The 17,562-nt window shown below is 42.3% G+C and overlaps 1 protein-coding gene across 3 annotated transcripts in view; it reads right to left on the reverse strand.

Moving 5' to 3' along the window:
* The window catches only part of CPAMD8 (C3 and PZP like alpha-2-macroglobulin domain containing 8), a 216,235-nt gene that overhangs the window by 149,405 nt on the left and 49,268 nt on the right, over window positions 1–17,562 (reverse strand). For all 3 annotated transcript variants that reach the window (XM_033955244.1, XM_033955242.1, XM_033955245.1), the window contains exons 10-13: window positions 14,576–14,684; window positions 12,227–12,454; window positions 6,823–6,993; window positions 1,463–1,591 (exon numbers count right to left, since the gene is read on the reverse strand). In XM_033955244.1, the coding sequence (XP_033811135.1) occupies window positions 1,463–1,591; window positions 6,823–6,993; window positions 12,227–12,454; window positions 14,576–14,684 (637 nt within the window). The remainder of the gene's footprint in view (window positions 1–1,462; window positions 1,592–6,822; window positions 6,994–12,226; window positions 12,455–14,575; window positions 14,685–17,562) is intronic.

The following is a 17,562-nucleotide window of genomic DNA, read 5'->3' on the forward strand; positions in this document are numbered from 1 at the left end:
ACATGTCCCGTTATCCGATTACAGGTCTCCCTCTTTGCCTAGTTCTTTCACTCTTCCCAAACATAATGAACTTCTCCAATGATCCTTTTTCTCTTTTACAGTGTGACCAAAATAAGACATCATCATTTAGGCTTTGAGTGACATAGCCTGTTTGATCTCTTCCAGAATTGATTTGTTAGATCTTCTGGCGGTTCACAACATGTATAAAATCCTTCTCCAGCACCAAAGCTCAAATGAGCCAATCTTCTTTCCGTAGTGTCCAGCCTTTGCATCCATAATTGACCACTGAGAAAATGAGTGTGTGGACATAATATAACATAACAAATTCACTTATATACCACAGTAACCTCTCAGTTTAATGTGGTTAACAACAATCAAGAGACTGTATAAGCACAGTGTATTATAATCACATTCAGAAGAATCTGTCAAATAAGCAGGTCTTTAGCATCTTTCTAAAGGAAAGATAGGACTTAGAGTTTGTTATCAGGAAAAAAAAATGGTTTATCCCATGATCCAGCTTGAAAAGATAAAACTCTATGGAAAAGTCTTTTGTATATGCAACCTTTTACAGTAGGAAATGTAAATAATCTAAAATGCCGAGAAAAATGTTTTCTGTCAGTAAATTTAAAGTGATCAATAATATAATCAGGTATAAGGCCAAACAATGTTTTGTAACAGGTACAACCTAACTTGAATAATATTCTTGCCTCAACTGGGAGCCAATGTAGCTTCCAATATAATTTAGTTACATGATCAAGTCTGATCTTCATTTGGAGTGTTATTTCCTTGTCTTTGAATACTTTGTCAAGAGCCTTCATTGATGAGTGACCCAGTGCTATTCTGTAGACTATTTCTTCCCTGCTAGTTGAAATCCTTTATAGCTTGTATTGCCTTCAAGTTCAAAACCAAAATCCATCAAAAAATTTTAAAAATACAAAACCACACATTTCTAATATTCAGACTCAGTTCTTTTGTGGAACCGTCCAACTTTCCTTTGGAGAAGGAGGAAGAATGAGGGAAGACACAGAAGGAGCATTATGAAATTAAAAAAAATAACAGGGTTAAAGTAGGAATACAAACAACCTACATGGCAAGATCGACCTCTAACACATCTCCAGATAGTGTTCAGATGTTCTGGTCCAAATCTGACATTGGCATAATCCAGCCCTGAAACCCCAAATTGTTATTTGATGTTTATAGTAGCAGGACTATGGAGTCTGTACCCCAAACCTTCAACTCAAACTCCTACTGATATTAAGCTTTAAATTTTTTGTCCGAAATCTAAAGTACTGGTAAACATAACTTTAGATCTAGAACAAAGACATAAAATTACAAAATTTACCATAAGTTATAAGTGTTGTAATTTTTTTTTAAAGTTAGAATTGGTATATTTTTACCAATTCCACAACCTTGCATAAAAGGAGTCTAGTTTGATTATATTTTATCTCAAAGCAGTCCTTACCTGAAATGGCTTACCAGGCGGTTGAAGCTGAATGTGGCATCTACTTGGCGAGTACCAGCTACTGATGGACAAGTAATTGGGTAAATAATTGTCCCCTGTTGGTTTTCCATTGATTGCCATGACTTTTGTCTTAGGAAAGATGTATGAGAAGAACATTACACAATGAACGCTTGTTCTGTCATGTACAGTATCTGAAGCAAAAATGCTGCATGTCAAGTGTGATGAGGAGGCCCTGACAGGGGGAAAGAAATGGGTTCTGGTCCCTACGAGGAGTAGATCTTCTGCTCCATTGGGAGTGGGACCACATACCCAAGGGAGTAGGGACATATCTGAATAATTCCCTTGGGTACACAACAGGTTGTCTCTTCTAGTGAAAGGACAGGAGTATATCTCACCAATTCTGTCCAACCTGACAGCAAGTGCTAAAAACCAAGGGGAACCTGAACCTATGGAGGAGATGGAGGTATTGGAAGATTGGCAGTTCAATGTACAGAAAAGAAGATTTCATTAAAGCTATCCTGGCCTATTTGCATATATACAATTGCATAATGGAAGTGATGCTTCTGAATCGTAAAAGAAGCATTGGACTGCTTCAAAATATTTCAAAAATCTTATTAAAAGACATTAACATTATGTCTCCATGATAAGAATGCACATGTTAAGAACAGTTGTATTACTGAAGTTTCTTACTCTGATCTTAACGAGCAGATTCATTAAGTACTCAGACAACTGGGACTCCCTACAAGACTACGATTACTTTCCTGAAGGTTTGTCTACCTGGAGAACTTCTCATAACAGAAGGTGCAGTTATTGGAGGTACCTACCATATGCTACAAGAGGATGCACCAGGACAGATGAACAGGTGGAGGCTGGAGGTTGTACCACACAAGATACTAAAAAGTTTACACCACTGCTTTTATGACCATTTTTGGAAGCAAGTTGTAAAATATGTGGGTTATTTGTAGGCCAATAAGTGAATTTTGACTAAGAATATACCATATTTAAAATTCAGAGACTGGCTGATGCCACAGGAAGCTCTATGCTTGCAGATATTGGTATAAAGCTAGTACAGGAATTTCAAATAAGATTTCCATATGAGGTTTTTTAGATCCATCCTCTTAAAAGGGGGAAAAATTACAGTGTACTTTTACTAAAGAGAGTTAAACCCTTAATGCACGATTAGTGCATGCTAACAGGCTACCACAGCAATGCATTAAAGTGATTGTGGTATTCTACCTGATTGCATGCGTTTCCAATATTTTTGAAATATTTTTGGAAGGGGAATGCTATGGGCGGAGAGTGGGCAGTCCTGCATTATCCAACTCGTGTGTTAAGATTAGCATATATTAACCAGATAAAGCAGAGTTAACATGGGAACAATAGGCACCTCCTAAACACTGTTCCCTCTAAGCTGAGTAGAAATTCTCCAAATGCACGGCTGCCAGTGGGGGGCTGGAGTTTCAAATATTATGTTTTCAATCACTAGAGACAGACAAGTTCCCTAGAGGACTACAGAGCTTGCAAGTCCCTCACTATTGAGAATATAATAGTGAAACAGCACCCCCCCCCCCCCCGGCAGGACTGTAGGTGGAGGAATTCTGCTCAGGTTAGCAAGAACAGTGCTTCCACATTAATTCTTTGAGGATACTGTGTGCTAATGGGAACCTGTAAAATTGACTTCAATTGCTACAAAATACAGCAGCTTATATGACAACTCACATAGCCCCGCACAAGTGGCCCAGCACAGCCGTTTCAAAAGATAAGTTGCTATAGCTTTATTTATAAGCCTGTTGAAAAAGTATTTGCTGGGACTTTGTACCTTTATCACAATTTCATGGACTTTGCGTTTATATCACTTCATTCAAAATGTAACAAGCATTTATCAACGCTGTTTAAGGAGGTTTTCTAATAAGCTAGTGAGATACTTACCCTTTCCAATCTTTCAGCAAGATTTCATCCATCTGAAGACGGTGTTCTGAGGCTTTTTTCCTCCTTATATTAAATTCAGTAGTTGCAGTATTTCATGAAATGATTTTCAAAAAATCTTTAGAATTGAGTTGGTATATATTTTTTTGCAAGTCACTTAATCCCCCCATTGCCACGAGGCTAGACAGGGAAAAATGCTCGAGTACCTGAATAAATTCATGTAAACCGTTCTGAGCTCCCCTGGGAGAACGAACGGTCTAGAAAATTGAATAAATGAATGATCAACATAAAATTTTATTTGTATACTGCAATACACTAAGGGCTCCTTTCACTAAGCTGCGATAGCGGTTTTAGTCACGCGAGCTGGCGTTTGTTCTAGCCGCGTAGCACGGGTTTAGCGCGTGCTAAAATTCTGCACGCTAAAAAACGCTATGGCAGCTTAGTAAAAGGAGCCCTAAGTTCGATGTGGTTAACAGGAGTTAAGTAGAAGACCGCACATAAGAGGTGAGAATACAAGTGCAAGTAACACAGGAACATGACAAGTACAATTCTGGTACGGTAATACGAGAAGAGCTCAAGTAGAGGAACAGCTATCGAATATCGATACAGATATAGATACAGAGTCCCAAAAGAAGGAGGCGAGAGAAGTCGGGTCTAGAGTTGAATGAGTCTGTGCATAGAGCTTTTTCCATCGTCTTCAGGAGCATGTGAGACACACAGAGAGGGCACAGGGTTTCGTGCTCTACTAGGAATTTGTTGAACAAGTATGTTTTTAATCCTCGCCTGTGATTTTACTGTATTATACTATGCTTTTATTTGTTTCCCTCTTGTACTTTTCCCTTTTTGTTCTGGTTTTCTATATTGAATTGTATTTTGCATCCCCTTTTTGCCTTGTGTTATGAGTATGATGAGTTAATCTTTAACCCAATGTTACTATTTAAAGTTTGTATTGTATTGTTACACACTGAATGTATTTTAAGTTGTTCATCGCTTAGAAGTATGATTAAGCGATTAATCAAAAGAACCATTAAAACTTGAAACTTGAACTGCATATATGACGAAGAAAACCCATTAATGGGGAATAGTTCAACAGAACTGAGCAGCTTGATAGGATAGAAATTTTGTCAGGTAAGCTTTTTTAGATTTTCCTTGCAGGGATGAGTAGGCGAAGATTGAGTTGGAGCACAAAAGGCCGGAGGTGGGCAAACTCAAATGTTTCAGTCATGTAGTTTGGTAGGAGGCCATAAAGAGCCTTGTACATGAAGCAACCCAGTTTGAATAGTGATCGGGCCTCGATCGGGAACCAGTGCAGTTGCTTGTAGTAAGCCGTGACATGGTCAGTTTTCCTTAGGCCAAAGATAAGGTACACAGCTGTGTGCTAAATCGTATGGAGTCTGTTGAAGTGTTTCTTGGGGCATAAATAAATAGGCGCCATTAAGCATGATTCTCCCAAAACATAGGCATCTGAAAAGTAGGCCTTTAAAAGCCTTGCCTACATTTCAGGCACCTAAGCTTTTACATAGGCACTGTTAGCCACGCTTCAGTAAACTGTGTCTAAATATGTTTGACATAGGGCTGGTGACATTTTTCTAGGCGCCGGCCGATTTAGGCGTCATTTATAGAACCAGCCTCAGGATAAATAGTAACCATGCCCCCGATATTCAGACCACAGGAGATCGCTGGTGATACTGGAAATGGCTGGCCAGCTAAGTCTCAGTGGTCAAAGATAGAACTACCTAAAAGTGTGATCTATCTGGCCACCAAAGTTATCTAGTGAGCTGCTGAATATTAACAGTGACCAGCTATGTCATGTGACATAGCTGATCACCGGTCAATCTGCTGAGTTGGATATTTAGAGTGAGAAAGCCAGCTATCTCCTATTGAATAATCACCAGATAGTCAGCTATGTGCTATTTAGCTGGCCAGAAGCCATACCCGGCCAGATAATTAGTGTCAAATACTGGCCTCCAGGTCTTTATTCCAACATTGAAACGCGGTACTATACTCTGTATGCAATTAATTGAAGGTAGACCTAATACGAGCCAAGTTTTGGGCTACGAGTCTTCCTCAAGAGTCCTATTACAAAAAGTCAATAAATGAACAGTTGGTAATGATGGCCAAACTACATCACCCAGTGTAGAAAATGAGGGCTGTGAAATAGATGTCATCAGAAGATAAAAGCAAAGCGATCTCTATTTTGTCAATTATCTGGTGACAATACAAAATCTAAAATCACAGAAAGCCCAGTTCAAATCAAAAAATTATTTTGTAAGCAAATCTATGATAAAATACTGAGTGGAGTAGAAAGGGTAGATGTGAATCGCTTGTTTACTCTTTCCAAAATTACTAGAACTAGGGGGCATATGATGAAACTACTAAGTAGTAGATTTAAAACAAACCGGAGAAAATATTTCTTCACACAACGTGTAATTAAACTCTGGAATTCATTGCCAGAGAATATTGTGAAATCAGTAAGCTTAGCGGGATTTAAAAAAGGCTTGGATAATTTCCTGAAAGAGAAGTCCATAGGCCATTATTGAGATGGCTTGGGGAAAATCCACTGCTTATTCCTAGGATAAACAGAATAAATTACATTTTACTACTTGGGATCTAGGTAGGTACTTGGGACCTGGGTTGGCCACTGTTGGAAACAGCATACTGGACTTGATGGACCTTTGGTCTGTCCCAGTATGGCAATTCATATGTTCTTATCTTATCATCCTCCTCCCAAAGCCCTCAATATCTCGTGTACAGTCATTTCTTTTCAAAACGCAATTGCTAATGGCCATCATTCCACAAGGTTTGAATGCTCTTGGGGGGGGGAGGGAACACATTTAAATGAGAAACAGGATTTGGCACTGGATGGTATCTAGATCGTGGGTACTTGTGACAGTGATATCATTTCCTGTCCCAAGATTCCTTTACAGAACACCACAACAGGTAAAGTTATTTGTAATCACCTGCTGGGACAGATTCCTTTTCTCATGGTTGCTCAGATCAAGTAGAAACACACCAGTGGGACCAACTATTACCGGTATGCACAAAACCACAATAACCAGCTGCTTGTTTTAAACTTTGTAAAAAGAATCATGTTGACATCTTAAGTTATACAATACACTGCTGTTGTCTTCTTTATATACGAGTGTTTAGGGATAAGTAGGGGCTTTAAACTGTTAAAGAAATGTAAGGATAGTTTATTCATTGTCAGTAAACTATTTTTTGAGCTCTGTATTTAATTTATCTAAGGTTTTGTTTCACCTACTTCCTTTCCAACAAAAGCCATCAAGGCAGTTTACAATTCAGATAAAAAGAAAAAAAAAATGTTTGAAACATGTGTTTTCTGTTTGCAGAGTTAGCGTTTCCTTCAATTAAAATACATTCTAATTATGCAAAAAAAGGATTTCTGTTGTGAAGCGAGATTGCTTTCTGCTTACCTCCAGCCAGACATACTGCGCAGCTGTGGGTATGGATGGAATTTCAAACTCCACCAGCCCGTTTCTGGAAACTAATTCGCTAGTGTAAACATTGTCCTTGGATGTCAGTTGCACTTTGATGCATACAGTCACACCATCTGCTGGACTGCCATCCGGATAAGTGACTTCAACCTGGTTTATACAAGTAATGTTTTTCTTTAATTGGTTTTAATAACCACAACATTAATGCCAATAGTCAAGCCTTCATCCATTTTGACTTATATATAAATCATACAGTAAAATCAATATTATACATATACTGAAGGCAGGGCTGTCCATGTTAAAGAATTACACTGACCACCCTATACCCTGGGCTGCTGGAGGTATGACCCACAAATTTTCGTTGCCCACACAGAGAATATCAGTGCTGGATCAGAGCAGGCCCAGTCCATTGGTCAGGAACATCATGGGGACTGGGGATTGCCAACTGCAGCTCTGACTGCATGACAGAAACCAGCACCAGGCCAGTGCTATTTTACCAAGCATCCCTCCCCCAGTGCCTCCCGACCAGTGGTATACCAATGACAGGACAGTAGGGACCGTGCGTCCAGGTGCAGAGAACTCGGGGGTGCTGGAGCAGTCATGGTTTTGCATGCACGCAGCCTTCAGCTTTGCTGGTCCCGCCCCCTCCGACATCAACTTCCTGTTCAAGGGCATGGGACTGGCAGAGCTGACAGCCTTGTGTGTAGGGGGTGCTCTGCCCTGGGTTCCTGCCAGGCTAGGTACACTACTGCCCCCACCCAACCAGGGTTCTCAAATTTCCCCTTAGAATGCAGATAAGTCTACTTCAACTTAATCATCCTGGGCCCCACAGCCCCTGATATACCGTATTTTCACCCATATACCGCGCACCCGTGTAAAACGCGCACACGGGTATAGCACGCGGGGAACACAAATTTATGTAAAAAAAATTTAATATAGCGCGCACACGTGTATACCGCGCATGCTAAAACCTCCTCCCGCCTACTCCGAACCGGCATCCTCCCCACCGCTCACTTACCCGAGAGCATTTTTTTTTTCATTCGAGTCCGGCATTCTCCCCCCCCGTGTAACCCCCCCCTCCCCCGCGATCCTACAACCCCCCCAACACCGCAAAACATCTCTTACCCGATTGGGCACCGGCACCGGCACCAGCACCAATGCACAGGATGTGCCAGTGCCCGAAGATCCTCCCTCCATTGGGTTGGGCTGGGCTGGACTGGGCGGTGCGGGAGAGATCCTCCTCCTTCCTGCGCCGGGCTGGACTAGGCTTTGAGCATTTGCGCATGCTCAAAGCCTAGTCCAGCCCGGCGCAGGAATAAGGAGGATCTCTCTCGCACCGCACCGCCCAGCCCAGCCCAGCCCAACGAGGGAGGATCTTCGGGCACAGGCACTGGCACATCCTGTGCATTGGTGCTGGTGCCGGTGCCCAATCGGGTAAGAGATGTTTTGAAGTGCTGGGGGGGGGGGATGTAGGATCGGGGGGGAGGATGCCAGTTCCCAGGGGGGATGCCGGATCGTATTGAAAAAAAAAAGTTGTAAAAAACGCGCTCACACGTATAACGCGCATGGTTATGCACGGTTTGTAAAAATCGTGTATAACGCACGAGTTATATGCGTGAAAATACGGTAATCTCTAAGCACATGAATTCTATTACAAATCTTCCTTCTGAAGCACAAGAGAATATAACATGTGTCTCCCTTGTTATTACTCTTCAACCAATATGCAGTTAGTGGTGAACCAACAAATAGAAACTGCCACTTAACTAAAAATGAGCAAAATGCAGCATCCGGCCATAATTGTCTCTAAACCCACTCAATCAGAGGCCAGCAAGAGTACTGCTTGGATTAAAGACTAATTTACAGAGAATACAATGGCTCCCTGCAGAGCCAGGCACAGAAAGGCTTGTGGAGTTGGAAATCAAACCACCAAAGGCACTTACAAAAGTTGTGATGGTCCATTTAATTTAGAAGAGTTAGCGAGATCTTGAACTTACGGCTCACCTCCCCCTCAAGTCTCTCTCCGTTTCTTTTATTCCACTGGCTGCTAGGTGAGGAGCCTTGTTTTTAACTGGGTCTTAAAGCCACAAGGAAACAGTGACCTTGCCTTCAGGCACCATTTCCCTGTGTCTTTAAGAACCAGTTCAAAACAAGACACCAGTGGAATAAAAGAAACAAACTCAGGGGGAAATTCATCAAGGAGTGCTTACTGATTTAATGTGCGCTAACTACATTAGCGTGTGTTAATGATTGGCGCATGCTAAATAAAAAGATGCTTATTATATTCCTATGAGCATCTTAGCATTTAGTGCATGCTGAATTGGTTAGCGTCCCTTGATGAATTCCTTCCTTAATAACAACAGATCTGCAGAATGAGATCAGGCAAGCTAGAACATTTGAGATGGGAGAAGGGAAGGAAGAACTATGGGCTAGATTCACTAAGCTCAGCCCTAAGGAAGTCCCTGACTGGCTCAGGTACCTCAGGCTGCTCCCAAGGGGGGAGGAGCCCGAAGCACCTGAGCCAATCAGGGCCTTAGGCTCCTCCCTGTGCATCATCTGATACACCGGGGCGGGGCCTAAGACCCAGGCAGATGCTTTGCTGGAGTCCGGAGGAGCAGGAGGGACAGAGAACCCCTTCTGCTCCCAACTTGGAGGTACAGGGGTGCCGGGCCAGGCAGGGGGTGGGAGGCCTATGGAGCAGGAAGGACTATGCACCCCTCCTGCTCACAACTTTTTGGTACGGACAGTGTCGAGACGGGCCAGGGGTGGACTGTGCCAGTTGCAGGAGAGAGGTCTACAGAGCAAGAGGGACTGAGCACTCCTCCTGCTCCCAACTTTTAAGTACGGGGGTGTCAAGCCGGGCCGGTTTAGAAGTGCTGTGCCGGTCGGGAGGCTTTTTTTCTTTTTTTAATAGGCCTGATATTTTGCGGCCTATGAAAAAAAAAAAGCTGGCAGAAGCCCTGACAGCAGTGACAGGAGGCTGCTTCTCCTGCTACTACTGTCAGGGTCTGTGCAAGCTCAAGGATCGCTCTCTAGCTATCCGTGCCATGGTGGGGGGCATGTCAACAATCGTCCCCATTTGCATACAGGCCTTTTGTGAATTCAGCAGCATGCATGTAATCGGGAATGGATTGGACACGGAATCGGGGGTTAGTGAATCTAGCCCAATATAACACAATCGGGTTTGACCATAGTAAAACCCGTTTCAAAATAGCAAAGCAATTGTTAGTGAATCAATCGCTTGGCTATTTTGCATGGGGTTTTACTAATCTGCATGGGAGGATCGGGATCGGATCGCTACACAAGTCAGTGAATCGGATCGGAGGGAAATCGGGTTGCAAAGGGCTCGCAAACCGATCAGTACACGATCGGTTTGCTTAGTGAATCTAGCCCATAGTGAGGGGGCAAGCAAGATGTCTAATCAGTGCAAGAGGGAAAACTTTAAGAGTCCTGATGAGGTTCCAAGTTTCAGCAACGTAAAATTGTTTTCTTCAGGGGATACAAATACTACATATAAAAAATCCTAAACAAACATGTATAAGTATACAAACACATTTTAAAATAAAACCATTGTCTATAAAAAAGTAAAGTATTCAAACATTATAACAAAGGCATTAAATATAAGTGTGCATATCATCATAAAATTAAAATAAACATATGATCTAATTGGAGAAAAGCTAAGAAAACTGAATGAGTCAAGACCAAAGAGGGAAAGTGAATATAGTGGTGTTTCTCCAATTAAATCATATGTTTATTTTAATTTTATGATGATATGCACACATATTTAATGCCTTTATTATAATGTTTGAATACTTTTTATAAGCAAAGGCTTATTTTAAAATATGCTTGTATACTTACCATACTTACTCGAATATAAGTCAATCTGAATATAAGTCGAGACCCCCCCTTTCCCCCCAAAAGGAGGAAAAAAATGGTTGACTCAAATATAAGTCAGGTGACTTAATAATCAAGTGTCCTGCCCTGTCAGGCTCTGCACTCAGCCCCCTCCCTGCCCTCCCGTCAGGCTCTGTACTCAGCACCCTTCCATCTTCCCCTCCCCTGTCAGGCTCTGCACCCAGAACCCTTCCATCCTCCCCTCCCCTGTCAGGCTCTGCACCCAGCACCCTTCCATCTTCCCCTCCCTTGTCAGGCTCTGCACCCTTCCTTCCTTCCCCTGTCAGACTCTGCACTCTCCCTCCCAGGCTCTGCCCTCTGTCCCCCCCCTCCCTGCCCTATCTTCATACCTCTGCCGATCTGGTGGAGGTGCAGCGGGTCCTCTGCTGATTGCTGGTGGAGGTGCAGCAGGCAGGAGCAAGCTTTCCAAACTCCTGCCCCGCAGCTAACCGGCTGTGTGGTCCAATTCCTTTATATGAGCTGCACGAGCAGCAGCATGATTCGATGCTGCTTCTCGGCGCTAAGCCGGCTTCCTTTCTGGCTCCTGAGAATTCTCGTGAGAATTTGTGGGAGCCAGTAAGGAAGGGGTCTCAGCACTGAGAAGCAGCGCCAAATCGCGCTGCTGCTTGTGCAGCTCATATGAAGGAATTGGATCACGCAACCAGTTAGCAGCGAGGCAGGAGTTTGGAAAGCTTGCTCCTGCCTGCTGCACCTTCACCAGCGATCGGCAGAGGACCCGCTGCACCTCCACCAGATCGGCAAAGGTATGATAGGGCAGGGAGGAGGAGGAGGGGGCAGAGCCTGACGGCGGCGGCCTTAAAAAATTCTGGGAGGGGGCACTGACCCAAATATAAACTGAGACCCCCATTTTTGGGCCAATTTTTGGGCCCAAAAATCCCAGTTTATATTCGAGTATATACGGTATACACGTTTTTTGTTGTTTTTATGTAGTATGCATTTCCTCTGAAGAAGACAATTTTATATTTTCGAAACTGGGATCATTGTTGGAACTCATATAATGAAGTTTTCCCTCTTCGACTGATTGGACATCTCGCTTGCCCCTCTCACTGTATGTGCTCTATTTTGCGGGATGGAGTCTCTTTTCTGTTTGGATTCTGTGCTCTGGATTCATATAAGCCCAATGATAAAATATGAGCCAGTGCTTGTCAAACTTTCTGTGGTCACAAGTTGCAGAAAGCACATGACCCCAGAAGTATGGGCTGACGATATTTCTGTTTAAAGCCCATTCAGGTTATGACTTCATTGGGACACACAACCTGCAGTACAGGAAGCGCCAATGCTTTCACATTCACAGTACCCGTTTCCGAAAAAGGGAATCTTTATTCACGTGGATTTGCATATTCATCTTCTAGCCCATATTTATTTTTTAGCAAAAAAACATTGTTATCAGCTTTTTTTCTTTTTTAGCTGTCTTAGTTGGATCTCACCAAAACAGAGGTCCAGAGCTGGTACATGCAAATTAGTTCTATACCTTTCCTTTGTAGGGCAGGCCAGGTTTAAATTGTTTCCGAGTGTCCCTTGTATATTTGATATCAATCAGCTGCTTTTGAACAGGTGTAGAATCATCGAAGGTGACCTGCCTGCTTCCATCCACGCTTTCCACCGTTGCCCAGATGTTTACTGTGCCTCGAAAATGTTCTGGGATGTCCGTGGGCATCATGTCTTTCACACAAATATCAAAAAAGGCAGATCCATGGATCTGCAAAAATGTATATCAACATATTATCTTTGCAGTTGAAATCTGTTTACATCAAAAATGTCTGTTATCATTGTTGGGAGTGGAGGGGAGGAGGAGAAAATCTCTTGGTGTCTATGGGATATAGTCAGGTTCTAGAACATGGATAAAGAAATGACCCGGGCAATTATTATACTGTATAAACTAGTAGTTCCCAAACCTGTCCTGGGGGCTCCCCAGCCAGTCTGATTTTCAGGGTAGTCACAATGAATATTCATAAAAGAGATCTGTATGCAGTGAAGGCAGTGCATGCAAATCTCTCTCATAAATATTCATTGTGGATATCCTGAAAACCAGACTGGTTAAGGAGACCCCCAGGAAAGGTTAGGGATCTACCAATATAGACGAAATTGCTTGCTTGAAATTATTTGTTACAAATCTGTAAACAAAAGTTGGATCCAAGGACACCAAGGAAAATAAAAGGTCGGTAATATTATAGATATAGATGTGAATTACCAATGGCAGCAACAGCAGCTGCCTTCACCCAAGCCCTGGGTCTTCCCTCTGCTGTATCCCACCTTCTTTGATGCAATTTCCTATAAGTAGAATGCGGAAGTGGGAAGACTTAGGACTTGCGGAAGAAGCCTGAGGCTTCTGCTGCCGCCAGCAACTCACACATAGATTACAGGATGGAGGAGGAGGGAGAGAAGAGACAAAGGCTAGACCTCCCAGTACATCCCAGGACGTACCGGGAAGGCCTGTCATTTTGAAAAGGTGGGACTGCCGGCAGGAGGGAGTGGGCATCTCTCCTGCTGAACTTCAATTTTAAAGTACAGAGGAGAGTCGGAGGGTTGTTGGAGGGGGCTTTGACCCTGTGACAGGAGGGAGTGGGCATCCCTCCTGCTGATTTTTATTTTTAAGTTCAAGGGCAGAAGGAGGTGTGGTGGAGTCCTGGCATCAGGGGTGGGAGCGTACAACATCAGGCAACTTTTATTTATTTTTTAAATGGGTGCAGCTGTTGTGCTCACACAACACACACACACACACAAAACAGCTGCACCCATTAAAAAAAAAAAAAAAAAAAGCTGCCCCTGCTCTCCCTGACAATTTAGGTGATTGGAGCAGGGGAATCCCTGATTAGCTGAGCTGGCTGAACTTCCTGAAGCTGCTGCGGCTTCATGTAATTCTGTCGGCTCAGCAGATCAGGGATTCCCCTGCCCCAATCAGCTGAATTGGCAGACAGGGAGAGCAGGGGCTGCTTCTTTTATTGGGCAGGCAGAACGAGGAGCTGCGCTAGCGATTGCTCTTCTGAGCAAGCACTAAGCACAGTTCATCCCCCTTTTACCAGCAATGTTCCACACAAATAGCTTGTATATAATTTGCATGCTACCGTGCTGAGAATCACCGGTATAAAAAAAAATTCACTCACCACAGTATTTTTTTTTACCATGGTGTCAGAGCTTTGTGCATCCTGTCCTAAGTGCAATTGGGCACATAACTGCAAATTAGCACAAATTAGCTCCTATTATAGGAATTTGTTAATGCCAATTAATACCTAATTTAACAATTAAGTTATGTGCATAACCGGCAACATTCTATAACCTGCATGAGCAATTTGACATGCAAGATTACAGAATTAGGAGATTTTCACAGGCATAAAAGTGATTTCTGCTCAGAAAGAGGCTCTTATAGAATTCCTCTCCTGATAGGCTCATTAACTTATATGGACTGAGTGGAGAAATTCTAGGATCATGGACTGAGTGGAGAAATTCTAGGATCATGGTTAGTATTTGTCCACATACTTTATAACATACGTATGCTGAAAACAGTAAAAGCATGTGGAACTGGAGGGTTGCTGCACTGACCATCATCACCACCCCATGCATGCACCAATACGCCCAAAACATCAATACAACACAGCAAGCTAACAAGTGGACTCGGAGAAGATTTTAAAACAATAGGAGTGTGGCACAAAACAGATGGAAAAAGTTCAGCTCCAAACTGTGTGAAAATAAACTCGGAAGATAATATATTTGGAGATAAAAATGGTAGAGACCTAGAAATGAGACTCAATCAATCTGACAAAAGGTCAAACAAAATAGATACACCAAGATTTTGTAATGCTGCTTTTAAAGCTACTCTGACCTCCAAGGTTTTCAGAAGCGGATGCCCAAATTCATGTCTGTAGTATCCTACACCATTAACTGTCATATTAATGGTTAACTTTCCAGTCACTGGTTTCCCAAATGTATACCTAGGGGGGAAAAAAAAGCCTAATTAGAAGCTAAAGCAAATAAGACAAGTTACAGGAAGGATACATAAGTTGTACAAAGTATCAAACCACAAAAAACTGAGTGGTGTTCAAAAAATAAGGTACAATTGAGATACTGAGTTTCACATCGGAACAGGAATGCAGCCTGTCAGTGTGCACCATGTCCAAAATGAGAAAGTGTTAAGACTTGCTACGGCCCAGGTCACAAATTTAAGGAATGGGTCCCTACCTCATCTCTCCTGCCAGGCCCACTTATAAGTCTTCTGTGGAATCTTTAAAAGGGTAAAGGAGGGGATGGGGGAAGGAAAAAAAAAAAAGGGGGGGGGGAACCCCATGAAGGCCTTCTGAGGTGGAGGAAAGACAAATCTCTAGACCAGCAGAGTTCTAGAAAAAGACATAAGAATAGCTCTACTGGGTCAGACCAATGGTCCATCAAGCCCAGTAGCCCGTTCTCATGGTGGCCAATCCAGATCACTAGTACCTGGCCAAAACCCAATAAGAGTAGCAACATTCCATACTACTGATCCAGAGCAAGCAGAGGCTTCCCCATGTCTTAATAATAGACTATGGACTTTTCCTCCAGGAATTTGTCCAACCCTTTCTTAAAACCAGATCCAACAGGGGTGGGGGGAGGCAGACACAAAGAAGTGTACATGAAAAACCCCTCAAAACACTCTTGTATTTAAATTTTCATTTGTTATTTTAATGGGCACTAAAATGAAAGAAACAAAACATTTATTTTTCATCCTTTCAAGTGCACAGACAAATTGAAACAACTCATATAGTTATTTTCCTTTTTATAAACAACCAAACATCTGCCTGGTGTTTAGAGCAGTGGGCTGAGAAACAAGGAGTTCCGAGTTCAAATCCCACTGCATCTCCTTGTGATCTTAGGCCACACACTTAACCCTCCGTTGCCTCAGGTACAAATTTATGGGGTAATTAATAAACCGGGGTCTTGAAGAACAGGATATCCCCCTAAGCACACCCTCTCTAAAGGATATCACACGATGTGATAACCTAACAGTGAGCCTTCTCTGGACTAGCCCCCACCTTCCGGAATACCCTCCCTGAAAAGATTTAACACAAGACTATCTCGACTCCAGGAAGCAGATGAAAGTTTAGCTGTTCAACCAGGCCTTTCATGGAAAAAGTAACTAACTTGCTAGTCACACACACACAAAAAAAGAAGCTGGACATACTTTTAGCGGGACATGTTTATCCACTCCTACCCCAGCTAAGATAATATTCAAGCAACTTCCAGAACTCATCTAATCTAATCTTCGGTTTATATACCGGGTCATCTCCCAGGGGAGCTCGATTCAGTTCACGTATAATTAAGACTAGAGTACATAGTAAAAAAGCATGAGAAAGCCAACTATAGTATTGTCATTTCATTGAGACTGTAGTTAAACCATTTAAAAATTGCGAGAACAACAAAGTTTTTAGGGATTTACAAAATAATTGCAGCTGGCCTAACAGCCTAATGGAGTCAAGAAGTCCATTCCAGATCTCTACAAACTTGAAAACAAAAGATCGACTGAGCTTCTCAGCAGATTTAATTCCCTTAAATGGCAAAGTCTAAGGTTATTCCAACATAAGAGAACAAAAAGATCAAATATTGCAACTTTCTTTATAATTAGTCCCCTTATTTTATAACTCCTGTTACTCCTATCTTATCTGTCTTATATGCTGTATATTAAAATATTTTATTGTGTATTGTGTTGATGTTATAATGTAGTATACTTTGCCATACTTTGTACTTGCTATTTGTAATATTTTCATTGCTATTAATTGTCTATTGCTTATATTTGACTTTTATCTTATTCTACACTTAGAGCAAATTCCTTCAAAAATGCGGTAAAATAAATAAATAGTTGTAGGCACCACTTACACACATCAAAGGTGCCATATATTGACAGGTGAGTATAAGCCCTCAGGTAAGTAAAGGGAAAAGGGGGCAATGTCTGGAAAGCAGTATATACTAATAAGAACATAAGAATTGCCACTGCTGGGTCCAACCAGTGGTCCATCGTGCCCAGCAGTTCACTCGTGCGGTGGCCCTCTGGTCAAAGACCAGCGCCCTAACTGAGACTAGCCCTACCTGCCTACGTTCTGGTTCAGCAGGAACTTGTCTAACTGCTCGAAGTATGGGAAACAAGATTCTGAATCAAGAAGCTGTGATGGAAGAAGAGGAGTTGGATATAGTGGCGATCACGGAGAACCATGACTGGGATGTAGTTATATCGGGCTATAATCTGTTCAAGAAAGACAGGGTAGGAAGAAAAGGAGGAGGAGTAGTGTTATATGTTAAAGATCATATTAAAGCCACAGAATTGCAGGATCTGCAGGGCAAGGAAGAGGCACGGTGGATCTATTTGGAAAGAGGGAATGATGAATATATTTACATTTGTGTGATATACAGGCCTCCTTCACAAAAGGAAGAAGCGGACAGAGATTTAATAGTAGACATTCAGAATATATTTAAAAAAAGGGGAAGTTTTACTAATAGGTGATTTTAACATGCTGGATGTTGATTGGGGGTATCCCTATTTCAGGGTCTTCTAGAAGTAGGGAGATCCTGGATTCCCTACGAGAACTCCAGGAGTTGGTAATGGAACCCATGCGGGATGGGGTCATACTGGACTTAGTGCTTACAAATGGAGAAAGTGTTTCTGATGTTACAGTGGGTGATCACCTGGCATCCAGTGATCACTGCATGGTACGGTTTAATATTAAGATAGGTATTAAGAGAGGGCTCATTCAAAAGTAAAGGTTCTAGACTTTTTTAAAAAATTATCTTTGTTTGGATAGGGGATTACGTCAAGGAACTGTTGTCTGGATGGGAACGTCTGAAGGA

The sequence above is a fragment of the Geotrypetes seraphini genome, chromosome 8, assembly GCF_902459505.1.
Source record: "Geotrypetes seraphini chromosome 8, aGeoSer1.1, whole genome shotgun sequence".
In the NCBI taxonomy this organism is placed as follows: domain Eukaryota; kingdom Metazoa; phylum Chordata; class Amphibia; order Gymnophiona; family Dermophiidae; genus Geotrypetes; species Geotrypetes seraphini.